This window comes from Chlamydotis macqueenii, chromosome 7, assembly GCF_036417535.1.
Source record: "Chlamydotis macqueenii isolate bChlMac1 chromosome 7, bChlMac1.mat, whole genome shotgun sequence".
NCBI classification, from domain to species: Eukaryota; Metazoa; Chordata; class Aves; order Otidiformes; family Otididae; genus Chlamydotis; species Chlamydotis macqueenii.
In genome coordinates this window covers 38477735-38492734 of record NC_141562.1, presented here as the reverse complement: position 1 = coordinate 38492734, position 15000 = coordinate 38477735, and the positions used below count along the sequence as shown (strand labels likewise).

The following is a 15000-nucleotide window of genomic DNA, read 5'->3' as shown; positions in this document are numbered from 1 at the left end:
AACCCAACCCAATTAGCTGCTTATGAGGAATCGAAATTCAGAGCATTTGCTCTTCCATCTCCCTCAACAACCTTTTGATTGACTCTGCTTAGATCTGTACAGCAAAGCAGATAAATCGACATGCCACATGCATGCGATGCTTAATCATTTGTAATAGCCATATTTGCCCTGACATATAATTTGCTATATCAAGCCAGTTTTTTCTTGCTCGCCAGTGTTCTGCTGCTTGGCCTTTGCTTTATAAAACATTTAATAGTTTGCTTTAAATACATCAACATGCTGATATATGATTGCCCTTTGTATGCCTCCTCGAGAAATCATGCACTTTCCTCCTATTGTGCTTTGCATGGTTTGTCATTGGTGAAGAGATCTCACGCCGGGAAAGAAGGGGTATTAAGGTCTTGATTTTCTGTCTTGTACAAGCAGCTACTCCGTGCATAAAGGCCATCAGTCCTAGTGAAGGCTGGACTACTGGTGGGGCTACTGTCATCATAATCGGAGACAACTTCTTTGATGGCTTACAAGTCGTATTTGGAACTATGTTGGTCTGGAGTGAGGTAAGCTATCTAAATTGGTGGGCTTTGAACTGTAACATTTTTCCATGAATGATTTTAACAAGCTGTCAATAGGCTATTGACATGAGGTATCATGAGATTTTGTTTCACGGTGCCTTTTTAACCATGAGTACACATGTGACAATTGACTACGCGGAGAGAAATAGACTTGAGGCACATCATGGCCCTCTAGTGGAAGACTTGCTGCAGGAGGTCTCCCAGTACAATTGGACAATTAGTGTTAAAATTACTAGAAGTAGCCTTAAGGAGACATATGGAGGCAATTTTCATATGAATGATGCCCTGTGGCCTTTCCTGCAAACGAAAACCAAGGATCGTTTACAGAGCTTTTTCTTAAAAAAACTTGTAGAAAAAACTTGTATCTTCGAATGTGACAGCAAGAAGGGAGAGCTTTGAGACGACAAATACGATTGAAAGTAATTTTCGTAATTATGTAAACTGACTGACATCAGTCTTATCAGTGCCATCTTGATTTACGGGCTGTTTTCTGTACGATTTTTATAGCTGATAACACCCCACGCCATCAGAGTTCAAACACCACCACGGCACATTCCAGGAGTTGTTGAAGTAACTCTCTCCTACAAATCCAAACAGTTCTGCAAAGGTGCTCCCGGCCGATTTGTCTACACTGGTAAGTGTACGGTTTCGCTTTTGGGATAACAACTCCCGTCTCTTAATGATATACAGAGAGTGCAAAGCGTGAACATTGCAATGCTGTTAAAAAATAGGATGTGTCTTGCAGGAAATGTAACTGGTGGTGGTAGCTGGACCTCAAAATACCTGTTCGTATGGGCACCCAGAAGCTCTGGTGCCTATCCAGGCCTCCAGGGTCTTAGAAATGTCCCAATGTCTCATGAGATCAAGCTCTCTCACAAGATGCCTGTTACTTCCTGTTTTCATTTTGGCCAGAAATAGATTAACAATGGTATTTCCTACTCAGCCTCAGCCAGAAAAAGAAATTAAGCAGTATTCAGTGATGAAAAATATTTTTCAGACTATCTATCCAAACTTCTTGAACTTCCCTAAAGGTTCAGTCGAAGTTTTAGGCAATGGTTCAAGTAGCTGTTGTTGGATCCAAATAACTTTATCCAACCTTATTCACAATCTGGCTCTAAAAGTTCTTTCAGACCTGAAACTTGGGATACAAATTCCCAAGCCTGGGAATGATTTATTTGTGTCAATTCTTATAAATACATTTGATTTTAATTTACAAGAGCACAAGAAAAAGTCGGAACTTTGTGGTTTCCAGTGGTTTTTATATGAAAATTCTTACTTTGGGATGAAGTATTGCTGGCTTTTTACCTAAAATGTGTATTACGGTTTTTTGGCATTTAACAATGAATTTAACTGAGGTGCTGGGAGGGAAAGGGGAGAAATAGCAATTTAATTTACTGTACTTTTGGATGAGGATCGTAGGTAATAAATTTGATCTGATGAATCAATCTCTCTTTTGAAAACAAAGAGCCTTTAACTGTTTACTCGGCAGACTGCAGGGATTCGGGGAGAGTTCGTGCTGCTTGTTGGGTAGATAGTGCAGATTGCAGATGATGTGCAGATGATGTGCATTTTGATGAATGTTTTCCCACTAGGCTTTTTTTCCCCCTCTATCTATTAATTTGTGTCTAATGGGAAAATGTGTGTTCCTGGGTAGTTTTAAGCTAAGACTTTTTAAATAGTTAACGCATCGAGGATATGTTTTTCTGTTGCTGAAATGAACTTTCGGTAAGGGTAGCATCTGAGATCCCTATCTTCCATCCATCCCCAAAGGAATCACAACCCAGGCAGAACCAATGCTCGCACTCACACCTGGGTGCCTCACTTCTGGCTGACGAGGGAGAGAATTTTTCTGTTTTCTTGATCTTTCTGACTGGGTTTTTACCAGATTTATTGGATGGGATGGTAGTGACCGTGGTGCTTTTGGTGCTAACAACGTGTCTTGGAGGCTGCTGTTGTTTCATAGTCTGCTGCAAAGGTGGTAACTGCAGGTGGGGCCGCATCCAGTCACGGCTGCCACCTGAAAAATGCTCCTGTGGACATAGTCCATGCAAGGCTTCAGCTGAGTATCCTGACAAGTGTCACTGTTTAGCTAAGTGAAGTCTTCAGCAAAATAAAAAATGAATGAATTAAACGCTTTAGACCAAGTTCCAGATATGTTAGCTGTGGCAAGCTGGTGCAGTTCCATCGTGCACAGGGAAGCGCTGCAGATTTGAACCAGATGACGGTCTGGCTCCCAGTGCACAGACCTGGAATTTTGAGTTGCTTTGTAGTAATGTCTTAAACTGATTTCTTAGGTGTGAATTTTGCAAATTTGGCAAATTTTGCTGTTTTGGACTTCTTTCTAATGTGTAAATGCAAATACATATGAAACTAAGGAAAAGCCCTTCGTTTCCTCTTTCCCAGAGTTGTCTTTGTCACAAAGTAAAGATGTTTAAAAGAATCATGAGAATCTCAGGAGCTTCTCTCCCTGGAATGACATTGTAATAAAGTTACATTACTAACAACACTTTAACAGGAATATGTATTTAAAACGTCGTTTGAGGGAGACAAAAGCCTATATCCCAGCAACAAGAAAATAAAAAGATAAAGCCAGCGCCTGCCTGACCGAGAAACTTCTGCCTGCTTTGCTTTATCCCAAAGTGATAGGGTGGCTGAGATAGTCTTTGGAAATTACAGCTGCCGTTGAGAGCGAAGCCAAGCCTCCCTGTATTTCAGAAAACAAAAATGATGTTAGCCCTGGAGGAGGGAGGGGCTGAATCCCCAGGGCATCTGTTTCCCATCAGTGTCCCACCATGCTTGCAGTCTGGCTTGGCACTCTAACATTTAACCTTCCCAGCATGAGGTAGACCATAGGGCAACAAGGCTGCAGAATAATGAAACAAGAGTGTAGTGTGGTGCACAAAGCCTTTGTGAGCAGAGAAGTTGAGACATTAAACGATCAGGGTGCGGAGATATGAAAGTTCCCGATTTTTCTGAAAAGCCCCCATTAGTCTCTCGCGGAAGGAAGAGCGCGCCGTCTCTCAGCAGGCAGAGGCAAGGCCTTTCCCCATCTATCCGTGCCTTTTTGCCCGCTGCTTTCAACTATTATAAAGATACAATTACCTTGGGAGACTGTGGCAGTTCAGTTGATTAGCACGGTGAATTAAAAGAATGAGTCACAAATGACATGTCCAGCTCTTCTCTACTAGTCCTTTGTATTCCCAGTATACCTCACCCCTGTTGTAAGAAGGTCAAAAATTAGAGAGAGATAACAATTTTCAAGCAGCTAGCACTTAGGAGCAGAATTAACAATCATTCTGTATGTAATTGCCAGTTAATAGTAAATTGCCTTCTAGACTGTAAAATGCAATATAAACTGGTGGGCACCTAAAATTAAATTAATGAGGTATTTGCTGCATTTAAAAGTGAATAGTGCAAATTAATAACTGGGTACAATACTTGGTTTAATATATATTGAACAGTGCATCGTTTGCTTGTTTAATAATAATTTTAAATATGCTACCCGAAAAATTCTCTATCTGTCTGGGCAAATCGAGTGGTTTGTGTGGGTTGTAGCCATGATTTTGCTGGTAAAGTCTTCCACATTTCTAAATTAAATATCAGAGATTATTTTTTAATTAGAATATAGGTACTGCAGTGTTATTTGATTATGGCAAATCATGATTTGTGTGCTTCTAAGTGAAATTATGTTACAGATAAAACTGCACCTTTCTACACATATTTTAAGCTCTGCAGGTTCTGTTGGTTCACCTTCCGACGAGCGGCAGGGCTGTATTTACCGCGTGTTTGTGCCGCCGCATTACTGTTTTCTCTAAGTGTGTACTTTGCATAATGATTTCTTAGCGGATAAAGGCAGTATAGTCCGGCCCCGCGTATATTAAAATAGTTTCAAAGAACAATATTTGGCACTTGGAACTTTCAACGCTGACTACCCTCACCCCGATGTTTCTGTGGTGCTCCCTTATTTTGGTAACTTCTTTTGCTCAGTTGAAGCGACGACCCAGATTGTCAGGAGACAACGGCTCGTTTGCGGTAGACCGTACCCGGTTGCCGTACAAGGTATTGGCACTCGATCGCAAACATGTCCAGAGCGGAGGTAGAGAAAGCGTGAATGTTGAATACATGGAACCATTCCCAGGTCTGCAATGCATTTGCTAGATGTGGACATAAAAATGATTATTTTGCACAAAGACTTGCATTCAATTTTGAGCTTATGAAACCATTACTCAACCAGTAATCGCTCACAGTTTGTGTTCCTTCTGATAGAGTATTTATGTTGAAGAAGTACGGCCGGGCTGCGAGGCTGGCACGGCACCAAGGGGGGGAAGCCCTGTTTAGTCACTACATTGTCCGGATTTGTCGCTTTGGCTCGGCTTCGCCTCGGTACGGAGACCTCCGCCTTGGCTGGGTTCCCTCGGTTAACCCCCACGCCGCTTCCCCCTCTGAAAGATCTCATGTTCCTCAAGTATTTTCGAGATCTTTTGTGTGCATTCAAATGTGATTCTGTCAATGGCGCTGTTACACTGTTTAGAGTCAATAGCTCCCTTCCATCACAGCCAACACAAACTAGCTGTCTCATAGGTCAGTGCTCTTTAAACAAATTACTTGTATCCACAGAGCAAATGATTGTTAATTGCCTCCCACAAATCATACTATTTTTACTATGCTAAACTACATGCTAATGCCTTAGTTAAATTTAAATCACTTGATTATTTCTTGGACGTATTCAATTATTGGTCTTAAGTATGAAATCTGGTGACTTTGAGAAACGAATGGTAAAAATGTATGTAATGGATACAGGACTTTATTGGAAAGCCTTAAAAAAAGTACAGTTACGTTCATTTTAATGAAATCCTCAGCATTTCTAATCCATATATATTGCATTTTTTCTTTTTTTTTTTTTTTTAAGTGCTGTTGTCCTGAAGCAACTTGCAGTCACTGTTATTACAGTATTGGTTATTTATTGATCAGTCCTTGTGTCAGTACCGGTTGTTAGCAAGCTGAAAAAAATCAAGATAGAACAAATAATCTTGCCCTTTCTTCAAGATGAGTCTTTCCAAGTCAGTCAAAGTTAGCATGAAAGAGTCAAACCCAGAAAGTACCTCTGTTAACACGTTTAACCGCTTTATTGCAATAGGGTGAAATGTATTTTTCTTAAAACAGGAGTGTCAAAGAGAAAGAGATCCCGGTTAACCGTCTTTTCTTATAAGGAAGGTTTTTCAGCATGGCATACATTTTTAATTAATAGGGCAGTGCTAAACAGGCAGCAATGATTCAGTAGCATCGAGTCCGTAGCACGTTGGATAATGTATATTATATAATGGCTCTTTTTTAAACAGTAGCAATTCCAGGTTTATCAGGGTCATTGTTGTCCCCTTTCTTTTCTGTCTCAAAGGAGGCCAGAAGAATGAGACATACCATTTGTGCTATTGCACAAGTAGACTATTTGTCCTAATCAGTGACACCCATTTACTAGAATTGCTTAAAATGAACTATACCTCATACAGAAATCGCACATTTAGAGTGTTCCATTCATCATCTGAAAATTGAGGGCCAGTAAACTTTTCTGTTCCTCCAGCGGGATCATAGACATGCATCAAAATGTTAAAAAATGATTGGTGAGAGAGAACTGTCACCCATTTATCAAGGAAAAGGAACATTATTTGCTAATTTCCCAACCAAGGCAGTGACAGGGTGCTTCGTCTTTAGACCCATGGTGACCAACATGGCCTTTTTGTTATTAGTACAAGTCAAGCGCTTTTTGGCTGTTGCTAACAAGATACATTTGTCTATCATCAGAGAGTGCTTTATTTTTTTCCAAGTAGCTGTGACCAAAGTCTGCTCCCGGTGCCATGAGTGGCTGCACCTCGCCAGGTCGCGGTAGCACCGAGTCACAGCAGAACTGATAAATCACAAAGTTTCCGTGTCAAGGTGAAGGTATTGACTCTGCTGTACCCAAACTGACAAAATGTAGCGCTGAAGCGACGGCAATTCATCTTAAAAAAAGGACAAAAGGGTCATCTTAGCTTCACGTAATAATCAGGAACATTTGAGTGCTGAATAAGACCTTTACGTTGTTTTCTCTGAGAAGGGGGAAAAATGCTTTTCTCCTTTTTTCAGCGTGCTTTTTGTAGTCTACGGTTAAATAGTAAAATCAGTTTCCTGGATATTAAACTGTCTAATTCTATTTTTATTTCTAGAAATTTAGGCTTATTGCTATTTTTTTTATTACTATAGCCTGAGTGTAACACTCAGGCTGAAAACTTCCCCAAGTTTCAAATGAAAGAAAAAAAAGTGGAAGGAGAGGAAATAAGATATTTCACTGAAAACGTACATCTTGTTCTCATATTCTGAAAGCAAGATAGCAAACAGAGAAATCTGGGTTGCATTGGAAGATATCCAGCCGAATGTCTGGTTTGGGCTGGTTACTGCTCTACATGATGCATGTCTACACCAGTATTCCCATTAAATTAATTTGTACCCTTATCGAACTGCTATTGGGCTGAAAAGAAACATGCCCACTGACTTCATGGCCTCTGCACTGAGTATAATATAACATGGAAATAAGGAAAACACTCAGAAGCTCAGGGTTCATAAGAATAATGAGTTTATTGTATTTTGGAACTTACACTGCTGTGTACTACTACTGCTATCATTACAAAGCCTGGTCGTGTTTTCATACCAAACCTGAGTTGCTGGGCAGTCTGAGTCTTAGAGGCGCATCTTTTTGGCCAAGTGATTTTCACAAAAGTTGGTCTGGAAGCACCAGCACGGGCCTGAAGCCTCCTGTACAATTAAAAAAAAAAAAATTATCACCACTGCAGTGAATGCAATTTGCTAAAGAAAAAAATCAAAAAGTGTTTAAAAAATACTTTGAATGTCCACTATTATTTATATTTTAAAATAATTTCTAAGACATTGTCCATTATGTAGCTTCTTAACAAAACCTAGTGTTTCTAAAAATATTTTTAAACCCATTTCGTAAGCATACAGAATAGACGTATTTCCACAAGAGCTGTTCGTCAGGGTAGTTGTTATTCACAGGCTGAATATAAATTACTGTAGATGACTATTGATTTTTAAATACACAAACTTCCACTGAAACCGTGCAAAGTTACATGATGAGAAAAGCTCCGGGGTAGATCTGTTGCTCCTCATCCGATATCTGTTGAAGGTCGGTTGATCCCCGGCGCAGGCGGGCAGTAGGTGCTCCTTGTCGCTGGGCGTCCGTTGGCTGTGGACGTGGAGGTGGAGCGAGCTGATGGAGGGATGCAGGCGGTGATGCTTGCAATCCACGCTTTCTGAATTTCTTTTTTTTTTATCCTAGTATTTCATAAGCTTCAAGTTGCAGTCTAGGACTGGACAGTTTCATATTTTTAATTATTCAATTTCCAACATATACAAATATTAAGGGGAGAAAGAAAGGATTTTTTTTTTTTGCCACAACCTTCAGGACATCTCTTCAAACGTGGATGTGCAGTATGGCTCCTCAGAAAACTTTTTTAGCCTGTTAGATACTTGAGTGAAACCTTCAGCATTTTCAGTTTTCTCTAAGCTAAATAATTTTAGTATACTAAAATATTTTTATTTGGTACTACATGAATATTTTAAAATTGTCATTGAAAACAAAACTGATAGTTTTACACAAATCTGAATAATTAGAATATTAATAACATGGGCTTTCTATTTTTAAAGCTGCATCATCCACTGTGATTAAGTATTAATAAAGCTTTTTCACAGACTAATTGAATTCACTTAGCTATTGGAGGTTTTTTTTTCCAAAATCCAGAGGCAATACAGAGATTTCACAACTTTGAGTAAGACACATTTTTGTTTAAAATTATTCTGTGACAGAGGAATACTGTTGTAAAAGCTATGTTAGATGATATTAAGGATCTGATTATAAATCCTATTTGTCTAAATATTACATTAAAATATTACAGTATTATCTTCTTATGCTGGGTGTTCGCTGCCAAGTATAACTGGAGAGAAGTTGTGCAGAATACCAGCTCTTACAGATGTTTGCCGAAGCATCATCGACCTCACATGGTTCTGAGATGGATAAATAGCTTTGAAGAGCTAAGCCAGCGAAGACAGGCAAATGATCGGATTTTCCAGTTGCTATGATCAGGCGTCATTTTCAGGAGAGCACCTGAAATTCTTGTGTTTCGGAAGAAACGTAGCACTCGGCTGCGCACCCTCCTGCACAAAGACCACAGACATCTCCTCTGTGTTTCTGTGGCAGCTGATGCTCTCCAGCTCCATCAGCTATTGGGAAGGGGTGGGGGCAGCACCTTCTCACCCAGCTACGTGGCATGGGGCTGGTGCTTCCAGCCGGGAGGGACTTCCATGCTTGTGGGCTCCCGTAGCACAATTCCAGCGTAATTCGCTGAACTGTGTGTGTAGGGGAGCAAGAGGAAGGAGCCAGATCCATACACACCTGTCTTTAAGGAGATATTTAGTCAGCTATGAGGCCTGGTGGAGGAACAAACTCCTAAATAATACCACAAATACAAAACCAGACGCAAGCCCAGTTTATTTCAGTAAAATAGATCTTAATTAGTAAAATTCCTTGGAGTATTTAATAGTTGAAACGTAATGTTTTGCTGCTTTGATGTAGTACCACAGCAGTGAAACACGCTACCAAATCAACAATGCGCCTTATTTTTTGGAGCAGAATATTTTGTCCTGTTAGTCCTATCACGTTGTTCTGACAAAAGGCCAAGTTTTATCAAAGTTACCTATGTATTGGGTTGTGGTACTTCCTTGGCGTGATTGAACCATTTACGGCCTGGTCTCACACAGATTTCCTCCCCCTTCCACTCTTCACTGAAGTACCGCCAAGCCCCTCCTTTGCAAGGTTCCGTGCTAACGACTGATGAGATCTGGCTTCTTACTGGTGGGATCCTTAATTTCTCATGATCCATTCGTTTGATATATGTTTAAATCCTGGTAAATGTGCAGATATTTTACGTGGCAAACTCTTCTCAGTTAGATGGAAATGAGTGATGTGGTTTGGTATGGTCGCTCAGTGAACCAATACACCACGTACACCACAGATGGGTTTACTTTAAGTGATTGTCATTCACTGCTTCACATTTCACCTCTTAAATAAGTTTTTCTACTCCGGTATTGCCAACTCTAAATATCTGTAGAAGCAGCAGAGTGATGCCTATAGGTTGGGTTGATGCCTTAGGGTGTCCACGGACAGGTGAGACTCGCTCCTCCCCAGAAATCCAGCCATAGCGTTGCTCTCAGGGGGCCAGACACCTGGTCCATCTCACCAGGCACCCATCCCGTGGCCTCGAGGGGGTGGGTGTGTATATAAGCAGAGCGTGTATGAGGTCCTGTCCCCTGCGTACTGTCTGCGCTGGTGCGTTCCTGACTTCTTTTTAGTGGCCTGGGGAGCGCGTAGCTGGGGCAATGAGAAGCACCAGTTGTGTAGGGGCAAGGCTGTGGAGCTTACACCAGAACTGGGTGTTTCTCACGCAACTGTGCCCAACCTCACGTTGAAATTTTGGGCACCTCTCTTCAAGGAGGGTTGCTTGGTAGGTAAGGATCACTGAACCCCAACCATGGCTCCTTCTAGCCTCCCGCCTCACAGCCTCCCCAGCTGTGCCAGTTCCTACGGCTGCAGTATGGAGAGGACTCCTGAGCACGCAGAGTCCTTGTTTTGGATGCCGGTCAACTTCAGCCCTGCAGCGGGCTGTAGCCTTGTGTCAGCCCACAGGCCGTGCCGGTAGAGGCAGTGGGCGATGGAGCTGCAGTACCATCCCAGTTCTGTAATCCTACTTTAATTTTTCTGTAGAGAACTTGAAGTTTGTTGTGCTCACCCTGCCCCGGAGGAGAGCTCTCAGGAGGTCAGCATGGATGCCCACCCTCCTTCACCTTCATGGCGTGCTGCACAGCTACCATGTGCACCCGAGTTTGCTCAAACTGCCCCAGCCAACACTGCCTTTTTATTGGGGCTGCCATCTTACTTCATGGAAATGTCTTCTTTTTTTTTTATTTTTTATTTTTTTAAATTCCCCTTCTCCTTTGCTTTCTCCCTCTCCCCCTCTTTCGTTCATTCATTAATTTAAAGTAAATCTGTAGCTATTATGATGGTAATGACTTTTTTGGCAAACGCAAGAGCTTGAAACACAATTGTTCTCAGTAAAGTGGAAATGCAGGCATCCTTGCAGGCTCCAGACTGATGAAGATATTAGTGCTTCACTTGTGACCGACTGCCAACACCCGGAAGCGTGCCAAAGGGCTGACGTCCTGGGGCGGGACGGCCTGGAGAGGCCGGCTGGTCCCTGGGCATCGGCTGGGGCTGGTGAGTGGAAAGGCTTGGGGTGGTGGGGAGGCCGGAGCCCCCCATCAAGGGGTCTCCATCAGGACCTCTTGGCAGCCCCCAGCACTCCTCCTGCGTGAGGGCGCACTGGCCTTGCTGAGCCTCCACACCCGCAAGGGCGTTGGAATTGGGCTCTGGAAGGTTAGAGGACAGATTATTAGATGTAGAGTGTATCTAAACCTTGATTTATCACACATTTGTGAAAAAGGCATGTTCTTTGTTTCTTTGATAATTATCTGGCCCTGCACCCTTGTGTTCCTTCTTCCTCCCGTCGTTCCTCTGTTCCTTCCTTCCTTCCTGGAGGAAGAAGGCAGCGGTTGGTATGATAGGTGACTGGAACTGGCCAGGAAGCATTTTCCCTTGTTTCTTCTCCCAGTACAAAATCTGTTCTGCTGGAGACATTCTGTCCTACTCTACAAACGAGTGAAAGGGACAGACTATTCTTGAACTGAGTAAATTGACATTTGTCTTCAAAGATGTAAAAGCTACAAATGAGCATTCCCGTTCTGCTCCTGTTCAATACGCCCTTTGAATATTTCTGTGCTGTCTTCTGTGTGGTTTTGCGTTCCTGGCAGGAGCTTGCCCTCCCCAAGGCCGGGGCACGTGCTGTGCTCCTGCGCGTAGCGTTCCTCGGTTGAGGGCTGGAGGCAGGGGCTCTGGTTTCATCGAGGCTATAAAAGCTGTAACCTAATGCGTTCTTTGCGATACGCAAACAGAAGTGTTTGAAGGTAATCCAGCCGTTGTCAGCAAGGGTAATCTTTTGCAACGAGGTGGTGGGGCTGTCCACTTCTCTGCGGGCACTGTCGCATCCCGGTGCCGATATTCCCTGCCAGGTTCTCTGGAATGGGAGAACGATCCCTCCACCTGCGCCTGCAAACAGCATGGCAGGCATCAATTCCTGGGGTTAGCTTTGCTCTCCAATTACGGGGAAAAAAAAAACCAAGGTGATTTTCCCAATGTTGATATGAGTATTTTAAGGAAAATTCTCTACTGTTATCTGATTGGGTGTAATTGTTAGCTGACCTGTGAATTTTAGGCCTGGAATTGAAACAAGTGAGCGAGTGCCATTGTTTCCCTTTCTGCTACCTGAAGGAAAGCTGGGCGATTACGAGAAACCAAGGAGATAAAGACAAAGGTGGCATTTTGGTTTTTTAATGAAAAATCTATTTTTAGTTTCTTTGTGGAATGGAGAGAACTTAAATGCCTTTTAATTTTTTTTTTTTTTTTTTTGGTACAGTAAATAGGTTGTCCTTAGTAAGTCCAGGGATATTAGTCCTGCTTCAACAAGCAAGAGTGCCTTCTGATGAATGATGTGTTCAACCCCTCCATGCCTTTGTATTTCCTATGCATTCCACAATGCTTGGCTCACCCTGCCGGGTTCTGTGATTGAAATTCATTGCCAAATTTATTGAGAAATTAATGAGAAAAGCTGCAAAGTATTGACTTTGAGAGGAAAACACAACTCATCTTGAATGAGGAGGAAAATGCAGCAATAATTTAGCCACTATTGATTTTGCCCTGTCCATGTATTGATCTTCATTTTACAATATTAATTTGCACCTGCAATCGGCTGCAAAGGGAACCGATTTCATTTCTTTGCAGTGTTAATGTGCAAAGCGTTAGGTGCTCTTAAGAAGTGCTGGTATTACAAGTCACATCGGAAAGGCTGATTTTTTTTTTTTTTTATTTGTGCTTGTTACCGAAATAGACTAAAAATTAATTTTTTTGTCTGACAAAATATTAAAGTGAAAACCCATCTCAAATGTATACCTCCTCTCAACCCCGTAGGCTGCTTTTCATCTGGGCGAGGAACAATCAGCAACCTGAAATTCCAACCACTTCTCATCATCATGCCCATATCAGTTCAAAGTTCATGAAATTTCTATGAGCATTGATCTTTACCCATTGATTTTTTTTGCAGCAGATCTTTGAAATTTTAATTTCCCGAGCATCTGAATTTCTTATAGATGAAATGCACTTGGTGGAGACAGTTGATGATAAAGTGGTGAACTTAGCATCATTTTAAAGCCTAAAAAAGGAGAAAAAACAGGCATTTGCAGACTTTGTATAATGTTTTGAGGTGAAATGATAAAGGTGCTCTGATAGGGGTGAAGTATTCAGCGGGGAGTTAAATATCAATTTTGTCTTCTGCGGCCACACATTTTTAATGCAACTTTTTTATCCAGTCATTTTTGAAAGAGAAGCTATCTGGAGAAACAGCAGGACTAAGAGACATTCCTCACTGCACAATCATTTGCTCACAGCAGTCTTTATCACCTGGTCAAGTTCACCTAGTTACTTATCAGTAGGACATTTAATAACCTCAAGGTGATATAATTGCTATTGGCATTTTTCCCCCTTGGATTCAGCTGGTTAATGTGTAAACTACTTGTCAGCAAATAGCACTTTGTCACTGAAATCACTAACACCCTCTAGAGGAATGTCTCTGTATTGAGCAATTTAATTTTACTTTATTTAATTTTTACACATTACAACCTGTGTTCATTCAGGCACGTTGAAGGCTTGCAGTCTGCTGAGGCAGGGCGCGGGCGTCCCTGTTAGTAAAATATACTATATCTTATTTCCCAGTCCCCACGGCTTAATTGGAGCTCGCTCCTGTCCCTCCGAAAAGGAACTGCAGATGTTCTTATTATGTAGTTACGCTGCTAATGTGAAAAACTGCCTCATTACGAGGATCTGTTTGTAGCTAGAAAATTACTGCATTATGACAAATGCATGATTGGGAAGTTACAGGAAGATGATCATTATTGAAATGAAACTGGAACTCATTTAATAGCTGGAACCAGCAGCTGGAATGAAGCAAATGAATGTCTTCCTGTTTTTATTATTGCAGGCAGGTTTTTCAGTCAGAAGGAAAATTTGTGCCAAATCGGAGGGCCGCGGATCTATCTCCCCTTGCCACGCGCTCGCCAAAAGGGCCCGGGTTGTTAGTGCTAAAAAAATGCTCTCTCCCTGTGTTTGCATCTTCTCTTTCCGCGTTTAATGACGCTGGCATTAAAGCAAGGCTGAGGATTTAGCCACAATTACTTTAGAAGTACTTAGGCATCTCTCAGACTGCTAGGCCGACTCGCCTGTCCTACAGGGCTCGGTTGCATTGTGCCAGTCAAGAAGTCACTGTCAGGATTGAGCGGTGTGGGAGCAGAGCAGCGGTGGCCTGTCCCCTCCCGTCCTCTTCCAGCTCCTGGCCATGCCTGGCTTTTCAGGATGGTCTTTGGGGAGGAGCTCAAAGGGCTGGGCTGGTACAGGGAGTGTGGCGGAATGGAAAGCTGGGACTGTCCAGCCTGGAGAAGAGGAGGCTCCAGGAAGACCTTAGAGTGGTCTTCCAGTGCCTAACGGGGCCTACAGGAAAGATGGGGAGAAACTCTTCAGTAAGGCCTGGTGTGACAGGATGAGGGGTAACGGTTTTGAAATAGGAGGAGGTAGATTCAGACTGGATATAAGGAAAAAAGTTTTTACACTGAGGGTGGTGGAGCACTGGCCCAGGCTGCCCAGAGAGGTGGTGGATGCCCCATCTCTGGAAACATTCCAGGCCAGGTTGGACAGGGCTCTGAGCAACCTGATCTGGTTGGAGATGTCCCTGCTCCTGGAAGGGGGGTTAGACTGGATGGCCTTCAAAGATCCCTTCCAACCCAATCCATTCTGTGGTTCCACTCGATGATTTATAGCTATTAAAGGTAGTGGCCAACCAAAGTACCTGACCACACTTGGCCAGAGGAAGGTGGGCGCTGAAGCGGAGGTGCCTACAGGACTCCCGGTCGCCGTGCCCAGCTCCCGCAGGGTGGCACAGTGGTGGGATGGTTTACAAGTCTCGTGTCCTTTTGGTGCGGTTGGCTCCTGAGAAACCCTCTGCCCGAAAGTCCCCCAAACGCCAGATGAACAATTGGAAGAAATCTTGGTGTTCCTCTAATGCCTTTAATGAATCGGTGGCTTAATTTAATTAGGTATCCTCCTTAACGGATGTGGTATTCACGTCTGATAAAATACTTATACACATTTTTGAATATTAGATATTAATACAAACCTTGAGGCAGGAAGAACTGACAAAGAAGGTTAAGCCATCAAAATGAAAAC

At 42.5% G+C, this 15000-nt stretch overlaps 1 protein-coding gene across 16 annotated transcripts in view; it reads left to right on the top strand.

Moving 5' to 3' along the window:
- The window catches only part of EBF3 (EBF transcription factor 3), a 122692-nt gene that overhangs the window by 84831 nt on the left and 22861 nt on the right, over nt 1-15000 (top strand). For 8 of the 16 annotated variants that reach the window (XM_086752647.1, XM_086752642.1, XM_086752656.1 and 5 more), the window contains exons 9-10: nt 424-557; nt 1080-1206. In XM_086752647.1, the coding sequence (XP_086608773.1) occupies nt 424-557; nt 1080-1206 (261 nt within the window). The remainder of the gene's footprint in view (nt 1-423; nt 558-1079; nt 1207-15000) is intronic. The other 8 variants (XM_086752644.1, XM_086752648.1, XM_086752654.1 and 5 more) reach the window with 1 other exon arrangement.